Raw genomic sequence first — 19,761 nt, forward strand, 5'->3', positions numbered from 1 at the left:
GAACGCTAAGAAATTCCTTCACCCCTGGGGCTGAAGGAGCAAACCCAAGGAGGGCGCGGACTTGGCAGGGAGGCCCCTTTTCCCGGGATGGGATGCAGACCTCATTGGACGAGGAGTGGCTGCAACACATCGGATGGAAGGGCTGGTCCTTAGGTGTCAAGGTTGGTCCTTAGTTTCCGAGGTTAGTCCATAGTTGCCAAGGTTGGTAGGCAGGAAAAGGTGGGATGGACAGTCAGGCTGGATGCCTATTGCTAGAGTATTCCAGTGAGAGGGGGTCGGAAAACCCCAGAGAGTGGTAAGCAGGACCCCCCGCCCCCCCACCAGAATGTGTGCAGCTCAAGACTGGTATATCAGGAACCACGGCAGGACTGAAAAGGAAAAACTCCCACTGGAATGCACCGTGTAGTCTGGGAAGGAACCTGTCCATGAGAGTACAAGTGAAATTCAGTGGGACGTTGTCTTTGGGGGAGGAGGAGGGGAAGTCAGCGCCGGGATGTCTCCCTACCTGCTTTGCCAAACCATAGGAGGGGCAGGAAGAAAAGCGGAGCACTTAGCACTGGAAACACGGAGCCTTTTCCTCTGCAGTGGCCCTCTGGCGCCCTCTATCGGCAAAGCTTCATATTGTGTCAGCTGCAAATGGGAAATTCTGTTTATCCCATAGCTGGTTGCAAAGAGGACTTTGAAGCTCAGAGGTAATAGATAGGTAACTGACATATTATTTTGCCAAATATCCCTTTTTGGTTTAAATCCTGCAATTGGACTCCTGCTATCTGCTACCACAGTGAAAGTTGTTATGTAACCTGTATATTTGCACCTTTGACACCTTTGTGAGGGAGTGCCTGGATTTATGGCATGCTTTTAAAAGGGTGGGACTTCTCATCTGACATTTAGAAAGGAAAATACCTTTGCATTTAGGAAGATTTTAAGAAATGTTGGGAAAATGTCATAAGTGTTTTCGCTACAGATTTATGTACATGAGTAATTAAAAATAAAGGAAACCATATGTAAAAAATTGTGTGAAATAAGTTGATGTTTCAACCAAACAGGAAGCTAAACTGTTAATCCAAGTAAGACATCAGAGACAAGAAATCATGAGAAAATGAAATAAAGGAAGAAGACAAAGTTGCTAGTATTTTTTTTAGAATATTAGAGCACCAAACCTGTGTGATCTTTCTTCTTTTGTGACTCAGGACGGTAAGGTCATGAGTTCATGTATACCCATTTTATGGCTTTTTCTGGAACTCAATAAAGGACAGTTTTGGTCTCTGAAGGAGTTGATAAGTTTTAAAAAAAAACAAAGCAAGAACTTTCCTTCCTTTTTTGTTTTTGTGGGGGAAATACTTAATCCTGCTAAATAAACAGACAGTTAAGAGTAAGATGGTGAAGGAGTAGAGGAGCCGCTTCCGTGGATTTTGCTCTCAGGGAGCTTTTAATTTTCCTGATAAGATAAGCGTCATGCCTGAGAGATAAATAGCCACACAAGGAGATTCCGCGCAGATGCTGTGGGAACCCAGTGAGGTAGCAGTCATCACAGGCCAGCGGTTATGGAAGGCTTCACATAGTGAAGATGCTTTCAGCAGGGATCTGAAAGGACTCTGAGGAGACCTTCTGGAGTTAGAAGAGAGGAAGAGATTTGTCCGTGGGACAAACGGTATGAGCAAATTAAAAGAAAATGAGCCTGACTCGTAAGGCCGGTCACTAAATCTGTCCTAGTCTTTGCTGTATCTTCACGTCTAGTTCAGTGCCTGGCACAGAGTGGGTGCCCAGTAAATATTTCTTGGATGAATAAATGGGCTCTGTATGTAAACCAGTCTGCAAGTTTAGAAAGACATCATTGATTTGGGTTTGGGAGGATGCGGAAAGCTTGTGATGACTTAGACTTCTTACCTTAGGGTAATGGGGGACTCTTGGGGAGTTCTGACCATGTTGGTGCAGAGGAAGATGGCGTGGAGGATGGAGTGGAAGGGGAGTCGGGTGGGAGACCCCGAAGGGCGAGGGGCTCCTGCAGCGACCCAGGTGTTAGGCACGGCGGCCAGAGAGCTGGGAAGGGGAGCTGCGTTAGGAGACATTGGAAGGAGATGGATATGCTAGAATATGGATGAGGCTGTAGGGCATGAGTCAGATTTTACTTCACATTTGTCACCACAGTGACCCTAGGAAGAGGGCAAGTCAGGGATTTTGAATGGAGTCAGAGGAAGCAGTTGGGAGGGAGTAGGACTTGGTCTTTTCAAAGCACAGCGTACTTCGTCTTTGATGATTAAATTATCAGCCACACTTTGTGATGCACCTCATGGTCAAGCACATACAGAACCGTGATGTGCTGTGCCTCGTTAGTTTTGTTTCAAAGTTAAGCATGCTTCTTATAATAGGAGGTGTCTTCCCTTTCTGCTTTATTTTCTTCTCTATTATGTAGCCCAAGTGCAAACTAAAGAGTAATTATAAAAGTTTGGAAAAAACCTTTTCTCTTTCCAAAAAGGAGTCCTGAGCTTTGTGTTTCGTTGTGGTACGTTAGAAGAAGAAAGCAGTTGGAACCCATTCTCTGCATCGCGCTCTAATCACCATCAGGGAATTAACGAGCTTCTTTCTGTTGGCCTTCTCTAGCAGCTCACCTGCACCCAGTTCTTAGGTAGCCAGACTCCCTAAGTTGTCAGGTGCTGTCGGATGCCATGGGTGGTTTGATGCCTCTGTGTTTTCTTTGTCTCCAGAGTAAAATAAAGAAACGATCCTGGGTTCTCCATGAGTGCTTGGAAAGAGTTCCTGAAAATGTGGACGCTGCTAAAGAACTGCTTCAGTATGGACTGAAGGGCACAGACCTGGAGGCTCTGTTAGCAATCGGAAAAGGAGCGGATGATGGCAGGTTGGTCACAGAAAGGTTTGGATTCAGAAGTCAAGGTGACTTTGTGAAAACTTTTAAGCCAAGACATTGAAAAGAGTAAGCTTTTCTTTATTTAGGTTACTCGGTAATGAAGCAGTTGTCTTGATCGATGCCTTCTTATCTGAGCTCACAGCTTTCTTCCCTTGAAGTTAAATGTGTTTACGTATGATAGCTGGATGATGCTAAGGAAAGAGCAAATTCTATAAACATTGAATGCAGGCCATTTGTGAGCTGTGGGCTTAAGGCACGTGCCTGGGTGTGATGGCTAGTCACACGAACCCCCTTAGGCAAGCCTGCGCCTCATGCACTTGCTTTATGTGCAGCGTCATACCGCTGCTTCACAGAATTACCTCGAACGGTTACATTATATATCCTGGGGAAACACCTCAAACTTTAAAGCACCATGCAAATGTTAGTTAATAAAAATAATAATGAACTTGCTTGCTAAGACCCGTTGCTCATCAGGCATTTGGAACTTTTTGTGAGCTATAAATGTGATAGTATATCTGATAAATAAATAATGTAAATGAGACTGCCATTCGTTACCATTTTGAGACCTTAAATAGAGGGGATTCAGATTGTAAACTCTGGGCAATATTTTCTTCACATTGAGTGACTATAACCGCACGTGTTTTCCTAAGTAGTTCTCATTTTCTTGTTTTTTTTTTAAATTTCTAAATGTGATAATTACTGATGACCTGATGACTTTTTGCCCATCCTGTGGATATAATAAATGAGTCCCTTTGCTTACAATAGCAAAAGGTTTCTTCCAAATAACTGGTTGTTTTTTGTGGAAATCAATAATGAAATATGTCAAAGTAGGGGATAGCAGCTTTTCACTACATGGAATGAAAAAAGAAAATTAGAATGGATTTGGGCTTTGTTGTTTTCTTACAGATTCATATTACCTGGTGACGCAGACATCGATGGTGTGCCCTACGAGGAGCTTTCACCGTCTGATGAAAGGCCTGCCGGGAGGAAAAAGGAGAAGGAGCCAAAGAAGAGACGCGAGCTCCTTAAATTAGTGAACTTTTCAAAGTAAATGATTTATTACCATTCATTTGGTAATTCCTTGAAAATAATTAGTCATCTGAGTGTGTTCTTTACTAGGGATAATTGCTCTAAATTATTTCAGCAACTTAAATCAAGCACACTTAATATTTTATCCTTGTGCTTTTGTGTACCGTGCCATGAATTTGGGGCTCAGTGGAATATTGATCATTTTTGTTCCATTTTTAACTCTTACAGAAATGTGCTCTTATGTAAGAATAAATGGCCTAACATAGTCATTCCAAACAGGTTAACCCTGGAACAAAAGGAACTCTGCCGCTGTAGACTGAAATTATTAACCTACTTAGACCGGCTCGCAACCTATGAGGTAAGGGGTAGTTGTAATCAGACCGGCGACGTTTATTTAACCTGTCATTACCAGCGCTATGGCTGCCCTAATATCTGATGTTCTTGGTCTTCAGAGCTACTTACGTGGCAACAATTCATTGCGTACAGAAGCAGTTTCTCTGGTATACCGGTTTGGTAAAAGTGGGAGATTGTGAAAGGCCAGAAGCTGTTTTGTTGTCTACGGGATAGAGATGCTGAAGCCTTTGCAGCGTGTGCCTGTGCCCTACACTCACAGTCCTTTTTGTTTACTTTGATGTTACAGTTTGATTGTAAGGTTATGGCACATGGCTGTCTCCAGGACCAAATTTCAGTAAATGCTGGGTTTTAATAATCCTCCTATGACTATTTCTGATTCATTTTATTTTAATGATTTGTTAGTGAGTTCAACTTAGTTGGTTGACCTTTGGTCCTAATTATGGCCAAAATTAGACACGTGCACTTGAAAAAGTATACTTCATGTTTGTTTCTTCAGGGACAACAACACAGATGTCCTCATGTTGGGCGTTTCAGTAACACTCGGTACTATAAGGTCAATTTAGGTATTGTCAAAGGTGTGAGAAACATCTCAATACGTATATGTAGCTTAGCTTGCTTTTCCATGTGACGCTCAGAGCTGACGTTACCCAGGATTTAACATAAATGTCTAACCTTTGAAGTTTGACTTTCCTTCAGGGTGCTTCCTCAGCCTGTTGCGCCCCCCTTCTGTGGGCATACCTCTCGTGGCTCTTGGTACTGGCACATAGTAGGCACTCAGTAAATGCCACCCGATAAGGTGATGCCCATCCTCAGAATAATGGAGGTATTTTTTTACTTCTGACGCCTGTAGGCAATTCCCAAAGGCATTTGATTCCCCACCTGCTAATATAACAGAAATGTTTTCAAACCAAATGCTAGTGACAAAAGAGGGCTGTGTCTGTGGTTTTTAGAGACCCCAGCAATGAGTATATCATTTCACCCTAATAGGTTTCAAAAACTTCCCCAAAACTTTAGTTTTATCTGTTGGTACAACTAGTTTGACTGTTCGATGGTGGTATTTTTGAAAGCATCTCCTTTTATCATGTCTGAGTTCTGTGATATTTTGAAGTAATATGTAAAAGCACGTTGTGAACTGCAGAAGTCAGTACAGATATAGTTTATCATTTTTTCCTCTTAGCCTTAGTTTTACTGATGATGAGATCTTAAAAAGGAAAGTTCCATAAAATGTTTAAAGTTGGACTATGCAGTTAATTTTCTTTCATGATTCTTTAGTTATTGAATTGCTATTTCCTATTTGACAGTAGTAAGTACATTTATTATTACACGGTGATAGTGACACTTTAAGTATTTGTTGAGCCCACTTTTTAAGGGAATTAAGCTAAGATTTTGAAAAGTAAATGTAATTGAATTTGGCTGTTAAAACTTAGAAATGATGTATAATATAATGGGTAACCAGTAAATAGTGGTAGAGATAGGCATTGCATTTTAATCATAGGGCGTGGCTTATTTTATTCTGTGACAAATGAGACAAAAGTGGATTCATTTAAATTTTACACGAGTCCCTACTATATGCCAGATGTTATGCCAGTGCTGGAGGTAGAGGGATGACAAAGGAACGGTCCTTGTGGAGTCCTCATTATGTAGGCAGTAAGTGGTGATAATGAAGACGTGAAGACTTGATGAGGGAGCGTAATGGAGAAAACCGTTACGTTTTTCCCGGGGATGCCCGAGAAGACTACATGGGAAGCACTAGAAGTGCTATTTCCAATCCTTAGAGAAGGAAGGCAGCTTTAGGGGGCTGGGGAGTACTGTGTGGGGGGCTTGAGAATGGAAACCCCATAAAAGTGCGGGCTTTGTGTCGTTTGCTGCAGTATCCCCAGGGCTCAGAATGGTAACTGGGCTTGTTGAGGAGCTCAGTAAATATTTGTTGCAGGAACCGATAGGTAAGAATATCTGAAGAAATGCCAACGCGTTAGTTGAGGACTTATTGTTCGTCAGTCAGTGTCTTCTGTACTTAAACCAGAGCCTTCCCCAACAATCCTGAGGCAGGTGCTATTGTCCTTTCGGTTTTACGCATGTGAGAACTGAAGCTTAGGGGACGTAAGTGATTTGTCTAAATAAATAGGAAGCAAGAACTCCTAGCCAGGTCTCTAATTTAGTAGCCAGTGCTGATAATCAGGGCGCTGTATAAAGAAAGTCTTAGAAGCATGAAAGGAGATGGTGAGCTCCTGACAGAGGGAGCTGGTCAGGGGAGCTGGACTGTAGGGGCCGGGGAGGGGCGTGGAGTACAGGCAGGAGAGATGGGTGGAATGATCTGCTCTGGAAGTGGAATTACATTCCTTTGTTTGTTTGTTCGTTTTTTTTTGGTCAGAGGTTGAGGCAGCTTAGCACAGAATGGGAAGTGGGGGAGCAGAGCCTGGCTGGGACAGCGCTTCCAAGTTTTACGTTAAGCGCAGCAGAGAAGATGGTGGTAGCTGGGGGAGTGTGATAAAAGATGAAGAGCTGCTGTTTTAATGGAAGGAAGAAGTATTATTTGTATGCTAATGGGGATGAACCAGTAGAGGGTAAGGAGGAATATATCGGAACAGAAGAAAGAGGAGGTGGACATGCACTAAATTCTTTTTCACTCCTTTCTTCTCTGTCTGCTCCTCCATCTAAAACTTTTCAGAAACAGATTCCCTTTTTCTTGCTCATCTTTTAAGTGATGTTGTTCCTCAGTCTCCTTTTATTTCATTTTACTTAATTTCCTTTGGAATCATGTTCATTTCTCTATTAAGAACCCTGCATCTTATGTCTAACTCATGTCTTCCCCCCAAACCCCTGACCTGTATATCCACCCAGAAGCGGTGTAGATCCAAACCCCGCAGGTTTGCAAGCGAACTTACTCTCCGCCGTCCCTCTCTCGCCTCCTCCAAATGTCCTCCTCCTTCCCTCTTTCCCATCTCAGCCAGTTAGTTCAGTTAGGAATATTGGTCACTTACGTGAAAGGCAGCTAGGTATCTGGGGCTCAGCATTAAACATGACAGACGTGAGCCCTGAGTCGTTGCTACATCGGCGCAGGAAGGCCTCACTCGCAGTTGCCCTGGCTAACTCCTGTTTGTCCTTTCTGTTTGGTTTCGGCTGCTTCTGAGAAGTCTGCCCTTCCTGCTCTCCCTAGTTTTCGCTCCCCTCCTAGCGTTCCCTTTGCCTGGGCCTAGCTGCTTGCTGGTCTTCCCTGCTAGATTTTAAGCTGCTTGGAGAGCAGGGTCTGTGAACTGTTCATTGTATCACTGCGGCCTATCAGAGTGCTCCTAGCACAGAGTGGACACTCAGTAAATGTAAGTTGCGCAGATGAATGGTTCCTCCTGCATTTACAGAGATCATTCTAGAGCAGCCAAGTCACTAAAGTTCCCGTACAGATGCGGCAGGTTCTCTTAGTGCACAGCCAGGTCTAACTTGCTTATTTGTTTTCACCAGGTGGTGGGGTTTTCATTGTCCTACTGGAATTCAGTTTTTACTGCCTATTTCACGTACTTCTGGATTTAAAAAAAGGAGCAGCATTTATAAATATAGCCATTTTCAAAATGAAGGGAAGAATGCGAATGTAGCACTTTAGTTAACAGTTGACAGTTATTTCAGGCCCTGCAGAGGGAGGCAGAACTGTACAGGTTTTTGATATTTTCATGTCATCGGTATTTAAAAGACTTTTCATTAAATCGCTGTTTTCCCTTCAGGAAATCCTAGGAGTGTCTCATGCATCTGAACAGAGATACGATGCTGAATTCTTTAAGAAGTTCAGAAATCAGAATATTGTTCTCTCAGCAAGAACTTACGCTCGGGTAATTTTTTTTCCTAAATCAAACAATTATGGTTATTTACAATTTCTAAATCTTTGAGCCATGCAGGTAATGTGATAGCATACATATACCATTACATGTCCTTTTTGTTGTAATATTAGTAAATGTACAGAAAATGGAGTCATATTTAAAAAACATTTATTCTTCATTCTGAGTTTTAAAATTAATTTATTTTTATAGCATGAGATTGAGAAACACGCTACAGATTAGGAAGAATCAGGAATATTTCAAAATAGTTCCCATCAGAACTGCATAAAAAGGTCCCTTACAAGGTTTTGAATGTTGGCACACAGAATCACTCCTTTAGTTCTCAATTCACATTGGAAACGCACCCCTTGCCTTTTGTGCAGGAAAGTAATGTGCAAGCCCTGGAGATCCTGTTCACACACCACGGACCAGACCTGCTGCCTCATCGCCTTGCGATTCTCTCCAACTTCCCTGAGGCCACCTCTCCGCACGAATACTCGGCTTTGCTGCCCGAAGCCTGGTATGTGGCTTTGTTAGCTGAGCCTTTCATTCTTTCTAAGTTAAAACAATGTTTTGGTGCATGCCAACAGCTTCCATTGAAAAATTTAATGTATTCTGTTAAGCCATTTTTTCTGATTATAAAATGATTTCTAACTTTTTTTGAAATAATCCTGAAACCAGTGTGCCTGGCATATACAGGATCACCGTAACTTAATGGACATGAGCTTTCCTTTTTTTGACAGCCTCCTGATTTTACCGCTGTGGACTCAGTATGTACTGTTTTCTGGTTAAGAACAGATTTTTAGGATAACAATATCTGTTTGAAATAGTTATGTCTTTTAGAAATTGAGGTGTAGTTCTGACAATATAAGGTAGTGGGTCCAGGGGACCTGGAATGTCAATTCTCTCAACAACTCTTTCTCCCTATGAAATTTTGGAGGCTGTACGACAGAATTGTACACCTGAAACCTATGTAAGTTTATTAACCATTGTCATCCCAATAAACTGTAATTAAAAAAGAAATTTCGGAGGCACAAAGACAAGTGGGAAATCAAAGTGCCACTTTACTATTCATTAGATTAATGATTCTTATCTCAGTTCAAGGCTGTTTGATAATTGCATTGTAACGTGGGACAGTCTCCAAGCCCATTGCATCCATTAATTCCAGTTTTACCACCCGGTGGGCTCCTGGAGGCCAGAGCATCTCTCCTTGAGAATGACGAAAGGAAAATGTACTTGCTGCAGTGCATAGCTCAGAGATGGGTCGGTCCTTAGCCCAGGCCTGAACAGCATCTGGGGGAAGAGGGGAGGGCGCAGTGTGCCTTGCTTGTCAGTTACCTAGAGGCCGAAGGCCAGAGGTCACCGGTGTGATCTTTAACCTGCAGTGAACTAGCCTGCTAGTAAGTGTGGCTCAGTTATCAGTTGCATGATTTATCCTTTCTGAGTCTGAGCTTACTCATCTTTAAAATGAATTGACAAACCCTGTCTTACTATTCATAGTGCGTATTTTTAGTAACAGGTGAATTGATATATATGAAATCTGTTTGTAAACTAAAGCACTGTAAGAGATTGTGACGGATCTGAGTGAAATTGTTGTCACAACCTTTACCTACCGGAAACGTACAATGGTAACGGACATTATTGGAACTGGGGATCATTTGGCTTTCTCATTCCTTTCCCACCACCTCAACCCAGTATCCTAGTTGTAGGTGTAGGTGTTGATGGTCATCACCGACGTTTATAGAGTAATTACTGTGCATTTGGCGTGTACTGATATCTGGTCCCCGAATACTTTTGGCATCAACCCGCTATTACAGAAAGCTGAGATTTACAGTCTTATCAGTATGTTAAACTGTATAAGTGCAGCCAGGATTTGAACCTATATTTATTTAGAGTTGTAGGTCAGTGGGCTCTAAAAATATAAGTTATAAACAAGCTTCTTATTTTGCACTACTTTTAGTAGGAAAAAAGTAAGTTTTTGTTATGATACAAGTGAACAAAAAGAAAAAATTGGGAATGCCCTTTTCATTTTCAAAAAAATTTGTTTTTAAACCAGAACAGCGATATGTAAGTGTATTTTATAAATATGTATTTATAAATATTTCATAATATAATTCATTTGTTTTTTCTGCCTTTTTGCAAAATGATCTAATCTGAATGACAATGACTTTGTCTACTGTAAATTGTGAATATAAAGGGCTAGTGTCTCTTAACGTTTTTTGTTGTTTTTTTTTAAAGGTAATTTCTCCTTAGATTTGAGTACATTTATTGTTATTGTCTTCTTAGGTCAATATTTGATTTTAACCTGAAATTTCAGAATTGCTTTGCAGAATAGTTTTACAATGCCCAGTGCTGTATTATCTTTGAATGCCCTATGGTTTCTTTATGGGGCCCTCCATAAACTGATTTAAATTGTGATAAATGGTTTAGATATACCATATTTTCTAGCAGAGGATAATCAGCAGATAAAGTTACTTTGAATCTTTGTTTTGGGACTTGTTGCTTAGACAAACTTTGAAAAGACCAATTCTTATGGGTCCTTAAGTTATATTCATTTTTAACACATTGAGAAATTACAGGGTTGTTTTTTATTTTTAGTCTTTGTTTCTCAGAAAGGTCTATTACTGTGAGAGTGAGAAAAAATGATAGATTTTAGTAGCATTGCCTGTCACCTTATAATTTTATGTGACTACAGAGCAAAACCACAGTTCCATCTCAGGCCCAGCCTCTCCTGTGAGGTCATCTGTAAGCCAGTCCTTGCCTATCTTCTCATAGTTCTTTGTAGCATACCACTTTTTACATTGTGTTACAGTCCATCATTTTTTTTTTTTTTAAGATTTTTATTGGGGAATTGGGGGTATGGGAACAGTGCTGGGGAATTGGGGGAAGGGGAACAGACAAGTTGCTGTCCTTTTGTTCTTCAGTCTAGTTGTGGAGGACGATGCTTCACTGGCCCAAGTTGGCACCATCATTGCGCTCTTCCCGGGTGAGGCAGATCAGTCGCCGGCTTCTGGACAGCTGCTCATGGCGGCTGCTGGCCGCTCACGCTGGCTGCTGGCTACACACGGTAGCCCATGGCAACCCACTGCCACAGGGGCTGCAGCCTACACCGTCGCCGGTGACTCACAGCAGCCCAGCTCCAGGTTGAGCTGTTGTTCAGCATCTTAGCTGTGGAGGGCAGTGTCACTGGCCTCATATGTGGGATCCGAACCAGGGCCCTCTGGCATCCCAAGCGAGTTCTTAACCATCGCGCTACTCGGCCGACCCTACAGTCCATCATTTTTATGTTTGCCTTTCTCCCTCTTGTTCTCTTCTTTAACAAACATGAACTTTAAGCCCAAAACTAACTCTTAAAGGCAGAGACCATCTTTTCCTTATCTGTGGATCCCCAGGGCATAGACTGGAGCTGGTGGTGTTGGTTCTCTGAAAATGTTTGCTAACTAGGTAACTTAGGCTCATCTTGTGCCCATTTAAAAAAGGGATCAAAGGATGTCCTGCAGGGAGTACAGCCAAGCATGCTTTCGCCTGTCAGCATGGGAGGTGCCCTGGGTCAGTGTTTCACCAAGGCGCCAATGGCCTGAAAGATTCAGTTGCTCTTTTAGCCCAAATTAAAGCCTGTGCTCCTTTACTCTGTTCACAGTTTTACTCTAATGGACATGCAGATCAATAAGATGCAGTTATAAACATTATTTTTTCGTGGAAATGTATTCTTCTTTGAACACTTGGTCTTCATTTTCAAGTGACTTGGAACCATTAGGCCAGGTGAACGCCAACTGTCTGCTGTGTTGAAATGAGTGTTCTTTTGCTGCTTACCCGCTCACCATCTGCCGGGCACCTTCCCTGTGCCCAGCACGGGGGTAGGGATTTCCAAATGAGTAAAATACAGGTCTCTTCACCAGAAGTATGTTTTATGAATGAACAAGAATTCCTGCCCACAGCATCATGCTTTCAAACCGAAGAAGAAATAAGCTGAAAAAATTCTAACTAAATCTGCAGCCTTTTCGGCTTTCGTTTTTCTCCTCGGTTACAATGCTTGAAAAACCAGTAAAATGATCTTGCCACTTCCTCATTTACTTCCTTGAAGGGCTGTCAAGCTTTCCGTGTGTATGCCTTGCTTTTCTGTGAGAGTATCCATGATACAGCGGCAGAGCCTGTGTTTCGTCCTGCTTTATCTTCCCTTCAGCCCCCGACTTGCATTTTGCAAGTAATAATCACTTCTTAATGATCTGTTGGGTTGATTTGAAACAAGTCACTAAGCTTTAGCTGCATGGCCCCCAGATGCAGATGGCTGTGTAACTTTGCCCCGTCTTCGGCTGGCTGCTGGGGCAATTGCTCATGGCCCCCTGCTCTCTCCGCTGCTGCCACATAGGCCTCTTCCTGTCCCTTGCACGTGCCATGCCTGCTCCCACCGTAGGGCGTTTGAGGCTGGTCTGCCCCCTGCCTGGTGGGCATTCTCCCAGAGCTTCGTGCCTCTTGGCCTCTTACTTGGTTCAGAGTCTCCACTTAAAGGCGCCTCCTCAGAAAGGCCTTCATGACTTGCTTGGTCATACAGCTTCCGCCTCCTCCGCACGCTTTTTCCTTATGCTAGTTTCCTGTTCTTCATAGCAGTTACCTCATGTGTGATGTGGTGGTTGTCTTCTCCACTTTATCTGATCTTCCGTGGCCAGCCTGCTGACAGTTTTACCCTCATGTTAAATCCTCCTTTCCTGGTTTGTTTTCTCCCTAGCATTTATCACTATCCACCTTCGTTTCGGTTTTACTTACTTATCTGGTTTATTGTCTGTCTGCCCTTCTAAAATGTCAGCTCCAGTAGGCCCGCCAGGGATTTCTGTGTACTAATGATTTGTTCCCTTCCTTACCCACTGCACTTAGAATAGTGCCTGGCATGTCGTTGGCTCTCAGTCAATACTTGCTGGATGAACGAAGAAATGAATGAATGAATATAAATCCCACGGAGGCAGGACTTGGTATCTTGTTCCCTCATGAGCCTCAGGGCCTAGAAGAGTGCTTGGTATAAAGCAGTCACTCAGCAAGTTGTTATGGATGAAGGCACGCACATGGAAGGGCAGGTGGAGTTTTACATTTTAGACTTCAAGCTGTGTAATGTTTTGGAAAGCAATAGTAAGTTATGCCAACAGGGTGACACTTTAACTACTACGTTGTGAGATCCCATTGGCAGAATTTTTGCCTTGGCCAATCTCGATTCAACCACATGCTCCGATTATGATCGCTGGGAAGCTTCCACAGTATGTGTGACTTTGCGTTTTATAGTGTCACTCTAAAATCATCATGTGTATTTGACATTGATGAAATATGACTGAGTTTGGTAAAATTTTGAAATTACATTTTCTGTCAGAGATGATACATCTTTTTATTAGCTGCCTGTCCTCAGTTTTTCATTGCTATAAAACATTTATACTTTATATTCTAGTTGACTCTTAGTTTTTAAGGAGATGGGTAACATTTTTTACCTTTATTAGCTTCCACAATTTGTGGTAATAGAGATTTTTCATAAAGAAAGAGAAATATTTTTTGGACTTGTGGTATTTTGATGTTTATAGCATGTTTTATTTATTAAAAAAGTTTTTTTTCTTTTACAGTTGACATTCAATATTATATTAGCTTTAGGTGTTATATAGCACATTTTAGAAAGATTATTTAGATTTTCCACTTATCACCCTTTTCCGGTTGCATTTCCAGAATGATGACAGCAATCTATGAGTTTAAAGGTTGTATTTTATACAGTTGACCATTGGGAGAGTTTTAGCCCAGGGGTCAGAGCACGGATACTACAGTCAAGGTGCCCGGATTCATGACCTGGGGTAGGTTTCCTAACAGCACCTCAGTCTTCTCGCCTGGAAGGTGGTGATGATGCTACCACTTATTTCATAGTGTTGTGAGAACGATTAATGAGTTCATGTATGTGAAACATTGAGAGCAGTGCTTGGCACCAAGTAAGTGCTCTCTGTGTCAGTGTTAGCAATTATTAGTGCAGAATCCCACGCTGAGGCCTTGGCCCTATGTACTTACACATGTAGTACGTTTCTTGTTTTAAACTTTTCATTGCAGTAATTCTGTGGTAACAGAAAGCTTGCAGAGGTAATACAGAGCCTTCCTTATACCCTCTTCTAGCTTACCCTTCTTACAGAATCAGCACATTTGTCAAAACAAAGAAATGACTGCTGGAATAGTCAATTCTGCATATAATGTGACATACGTGTTCCTAAAAATCACTGTGCTGTGCAAAACTGCAGTGAAAACCACAGGGTTTATGGGGAAAATGGGGTTAAGCCCAGAATTTAAAAACTCTGCAGTGGAACAAACTTAGGAACCTAATAAAAATCGTACCAAAGTTCTACGCATGTTAAATGGTTAAAAAACACATAAATACTAAAATAGGGTACTTTACCTTGAAAAAGACCTGAAAAAGACTTTGCTTATAGAAGTGGGTGTTGGCAGAGTTGCAGCTTATGTGTTACTGGGAAGTGGAGGGAGAGGGTGATTGGAAATCTGAGGGAAAGTTTAACACCAGGTGTGGGTGGGCATGGCTCCTGGAACTCCAGGGACTGAGGTCACCAGTACGCGTTTGGGTAGTGTGTCCATGTATGCATAATGTGACATGGCGTAGCCCAGCTGAGTGCGATTTACTGTGTTCACCTAATGCAGCAGTTCTCAACCTTCCTAATGCCGTGACCCCTTAATATAGTTCCTCATGTTGTGGTGACCCCCAACCATAAAATTATTTTCGTTGTTATTCTATAACTGTAATTTTGCTACTGTTATGAATTATAATGTAAATATATTTTTGTTTTCTGATGGTCTTAGGCGATCCCTGTGAAAGGGTCGTTCGACCCCTAAATGGGTCGCGACCCACAGGTTGAGAACCGCTGACTAATGTTTCTTGTGGATGACGTTGTGCATTAGCAAACATGAAATTTGTGTTACCGTACATTCAACTTGTTCCCTAGTGTATCAATTCATTGGAACAAATTTGTATTTTCAAAACATAGCAGAACTAACTGTACAATACTATTAACTAGATATGTACTTGGATTTAGCCAGTTTTTCCACTAACACCCTTTCCTGTTCCAGTATTCGATGCAGGATACAACATTACATGTAGACTTCATTTACTTTTAATATATGAGAATAAACTCTGTTCAGTATCGGTCACTCAACAAATTCTTTGACACGTGCATTCACTAGACATTGAAAATTGATACTCATATTTATATGTCTGGATTATCTCCTGAATCAACAAGGAAAGACTGAGTTACGTTTAGGGTATTTTGAGATATTGTAATATTTAAATGTTTTTATAGTATAAGTGGCAATGCTCTGGAAATAGACTATCCACTATGCTGTACAAGTGAAACTATTGAATATCAGCTATAATTAAAAAAAAATATATATATATATATATATAGTCATGGGATGTAAAGTACAGCATAAAGAATATAGTCAATATTGTGATAGCTATGTACAGTGTCAAATGGGTTGTAAGATTTGATTTGTTGGCGTTATCACTTTGTGAGGTGTGTAAATGTCTAATCACTATATTTTTGTACACCTGAAACTAATAAAAAACAGTGCTTTATTTTTTTTTAAAAAATAGAATATCCAGAACACCTCATATTTTTTATCATACTAGAAAAGCTGTTACTATAGTAACTTGGCAGTTTGTTTGCTTGTGAATATCTAAGCTTAGATTATTTACTGATTAAAAGTTTGACTATGAAAAGTGTGCTGTAATGTGCAGATGGACTGTGCCTTTGTAAGCCGTGGAAATGTGTGTTAGATATTCCCATTTTCTTGTCTGAGTTTGTGATTGTAGGAGTTATCTGTTGTCTTGGATCGATCATTCTATACCTTTAGCTCCACAGTAATTTATGTGACACATTGTTAAGTATTAAAAAAAAAATAGCTGAGTGAAAAATTTTAAGTCACCAATTGTTTAGATCATATAAGGTGTGAACCTGATGTTATGTCAGTATGTACCTAGTCCCACATTTAGAAACTGCTATTGTCCTAGAGCATAAACGCATTTGACTTGCCTTCATATGACGAACCATCTACAGAAATCCTGCCTGTGACCTGCAGACCCAGGCCCTCTTGGTGCTGTGCGTGCTTTAATTCACATGTCTGTCCCTGCCGTTTTATTCCTCACTGATAACCTGAATCACCCCTGCTTTTCTTAGGCCTTTGTCCGTGTTGTGCTCTCTGCCCCCACTTAATAATGCAATAGAAAATCCAGGGTCCCCAGGAATTTTCTCATCACCTATTTTCATTGGGAAGTACCATTGGGTAACTTAAGTTTTTTAAACTAAGTTTTTTATCCATTTCTTCTCACTGATACATCTTTGTCATTCACCCAAAGCTGGAATGCCTTTTGGTGGCTAGTGTGGAGGATATTTTTCTGTTTTCAGAGGTGGCTGATATTCTGTGGAAAGATTTTTTTTTTTATGACCAGACTAACACATCTCATAATAAAGTGCTATGAATATAGTGACACATGGAATGATGATTAATAACTGTTGAAAGAATAAATGACTGTTATGTAAAGAGATTTGAAAAATGCACGGGGCTGGTGTGGCAAAGTAAATAAGATGCAATTAAAAGCATTCTTTTTGAAACAATCTGTAAAGGAAACCTGTCTTTGATTTTTTAGACCACAAGCAAGGTGCTATACCAGTGTGTTCTGCTACCATGCTGTGCACCTTGAATATACTTACAGATCTTTTATGCATTCATACGTCACATTTTTGGCTTTGTATATTTTGACTCTGTTAAGCATAGAAACCGTTAGGGCCATTTGGTCATGATGCACTTTTTATTAAAAACATTTTTTAATTGTAAAATACACATAACAAAATTTACTATATTAACCGTTTTCAGTGTCAGGTTAGTAGTGTTAAGTATGTTCACATTGTTTTGCAGCCAATTCTAAGAGCTTTTTGTCTTGGGAAACAAACGCTATGCCCAATAAACAGTAACTCCCCATTTCTTACTCACCCAGCCCCTGACAACCTCCGTGCTACTTGTTGTCTCTCTGAATTTGACTATGTCGTATTTGTTTTTCTGTGACTGGCTTGTTTCGCTTAACATTATGTCCTCCAGGCATGGTACACTTTTAGTGAAATTAATATTACGATTAAATAAGATTTCGAGCAGCTTTCTTTCTGTGGGTCCTTTTCTATTTTTGTTGCAAAAGTATTTCTTAAAGGATGCAGGTAAATTCTAGTTTAAGATGGGCGGTTACGTCACCATTATTGCCTGACTTCTTATGGAGAATGTCTTTTTCATCTTTTTCATCTTCTGATGATAAGTAGGGTATGCAGACTGAAGGGAGCTTCTGATAGCTCCTCTAACACCTTGTGTTTTAAATCTTGGATTTGGATAGATATGTCATAAAAGCAAAACATCAATATGCATTTTATTAAAATTCCCAGTCGGGCAAATTTGATTTAAGTGAAATTGATTCACTTTATAACTTATATCACTAATGAAGAATTTACCTTTAAAAAGGTTAGGTGACATTATTCTCATTCTTCACAACTGAGGATAGATAGGAGTTTACTTTTTACTACGCTTCAGTTTCAAAAAAATGTTAATGTTTTACATTAGTTTGTGGTTTTTTATTTTTGAGATGAAGTAATTTAAACTATCTTTTCCATTGAAGTCAAATTTGACTCTAGGCAGCTTTCAGTTCAGAAGATAAAGCATTGTTTGATTGATGTTTTTTGTTGTTGTTGTTTTTTTCCTTGAAAGGCAACAGAAGGCAGGACCAGAGTCAATTACTGTTGGCTTATTAGTATCATAGTTTTAAGGATATTCTGGAAGTTTTTCTTCCATAAGAAACATTAATGTTTCTTGCAGAGCAGAAGTTGATTTTTTTTAATTTTTTTATTTTATTAATTTTAGCTGAGCCATCCTGCCACCTGTTGGCAGCTGTTGGCAGCTCAGCTCTGGCCGGGAATGAACCGGTGACCCTGTTTCTCAGCTCGCACTCTTGAGCGAGCTCTTAACCAACTGAGCCACTTGGCCGGACTCCAGAAGTTGATTTTTAAATTTCACCTTTTTCTATTGGAATTTATAAGTAATCATGAGTACATGTGAAACTGAATTAAAAATTAAAACATTTAAAAATGCTTTGTTCATTTTTATTGAAAGAACACTTTAAAGATGGTGAATGAGTCATAGAAAATCTTGTGTTATTTTAATATTTAGGGAATACGTCCGTGCCATATAAAGGACGGCACTGCATTACACGAAATAGGTGGATACAAATGTGTGTCAGATGTGGCCCTGTCCACAGATAAGTTAGAATCTAGTAGGGACGAGCGTAGGTTAGGTACAGCTATAACTGCCATAAAATCCACACACGAGTCGTAGAGGAGCAGAGATAGGTTTAGAGATGACTTCAGTTCTGCCGGAAGTCAGTCAGTTATAGGGATGAGGTTTGATAGGCCCCAGAGGGTTCAGTGTGTTTCTGATGTTTGGAAGTTTGTGTCAGGAAGAGTCATCTGAGTAAGTATTTAACGTGAAGTTATTCTACCTACTCAGTTTTCGCCTTTATTATATCGTTTAGTCACAGAGTCCAAAAGATGTTCCCAATTCATCTGTTAGTTGAAAATGAATTAGTACAGAGGATTACCAATAAACAACATGAATCTCATTTCACTTATGTTTTTATGTAGCCTAGTCCTGTTCATAGAGATTTCTTTTTTCTTCCCTGAAATTTTTGAAAAGCAGTTTTTATTGGGCATTCTATTCCCACCAAATTTGGTTGTTGTAATGAAATATCACCTAAATGGTAGCTTTGATCATGAAATATTATGGAGAGATTGGAGCATTGCATTCACTTTTTTGATTCTCACGGGAAACATGAAAATGTTTCTCTTCCCTTTAAAATTGGAAGGTTGATTAGTTACCTAATCGAAATTCAATTCCCATATGAGCAGTTTATTTCTGAACTGCTCTGAGCAAAGAACAATAAATTGGCTTGTATTTTAGGCTCAAAATAAGTATTTGGCTTCACGGTGACTGTTAATAGAGAGGAGCACAGAGAGTACTTTACAGAAGGGATATGTCGGCAGCTTCGGAATCCAAGAATAATCTGGTGTTTGGATCCGGGAGGAAAGGCCTAATAGCCTCCCTCTACTGTGTGGGCACAGGGTCAGGGCTGGCAGTGGGGAGTTGGTTGGCGTGTCTCCTGGCACTGTAGGCATGCTGGGTCTTGACTCAATTAGCTCTCCCCTTTCTGTTTATTTAAAGCAACACAGTGGATTTCGGGCAATTTCTTTGATTAAGAAGGTAGAAACAAATATAACTTCAGAGTAATTTTTATGGGCTTTGGAAAGTATGTTGATACTGATATTTGTTATGTATTTGGTAGTCTGAAAAGTACTAGGGAGATGACGGTGTCCTATTAATTCATTTCCTCTTTTATTCAACAAACATTTTATGGTTGAAATGAAACATTTAAAAAAAATTACAAATTTTATGTTTCACATACAATTCTCATAGCATGTTTATGAGATAAGCAGAAAAAAAGGATTATTATCCTGCTTTTGGAGCAAGCAATTTGAGAGGCATTACTGAAATATGTTCTGAAATATAAAATATAACTTTAATTACATTACCATTTTAGTGTGTATGTAACTGTTGTCCATATATTTTTGTTTGTTTGTTTTTAAAGATTTTATTGGG

At 40.4% G+C, this 19,761-nt stretch overlaps 1 protein-coding gene across 1 annotated transcript in view; it reads left to right on the forward strand.

Moving 5' to 3' along the window:
• Positions 1-19,761, forward strand: part of NBAS (NBAS subunit of NRZ tethering complex) — a 302,133-nt gene that overhangs the window by 82,461 nt on the left and 199,911 nt on the right. Inside the window, exons 17-21 of the mRNA XM_019656632.1 lie at positions 2,706-2,857; positions 3,773-3,913; positions 4,175-4,253; positions 7,963-8,067; positions 8,436-8,572. Of these exons, the coding sequence (XP_019512177.1) occupies positions 2,706-2,857; positions 3,773-3,913; positions 4,175-4,253; positions 7,963-8,067; positions 8,436-8,572 (614 nt within the window). The remainder of the gene's footprint in view (positions 1-2,705; positions 2,858-3,772; positions 3,914-4,174; positions 4,254-7,962; positions 8,068-8,435; positions 8,573-19,761) is intronic.

Source organism: Hipposideros armiger, unplaced genomic scaffold, assembly GCF_001890085.2.
Source record: "Hipposideros armiger isolate ML-2016 unplaced genomic scaffold, ASM189008v1 scaffold_0, whole genome shotgun sequence".
Taxonomy (NCBI): domain Eukaryota; kingdom Metazoa; phylum Chordata; class Mammalia; order Chiroptera; family Hipposideridae; genus Hipposideros; species Hipposideros armiger.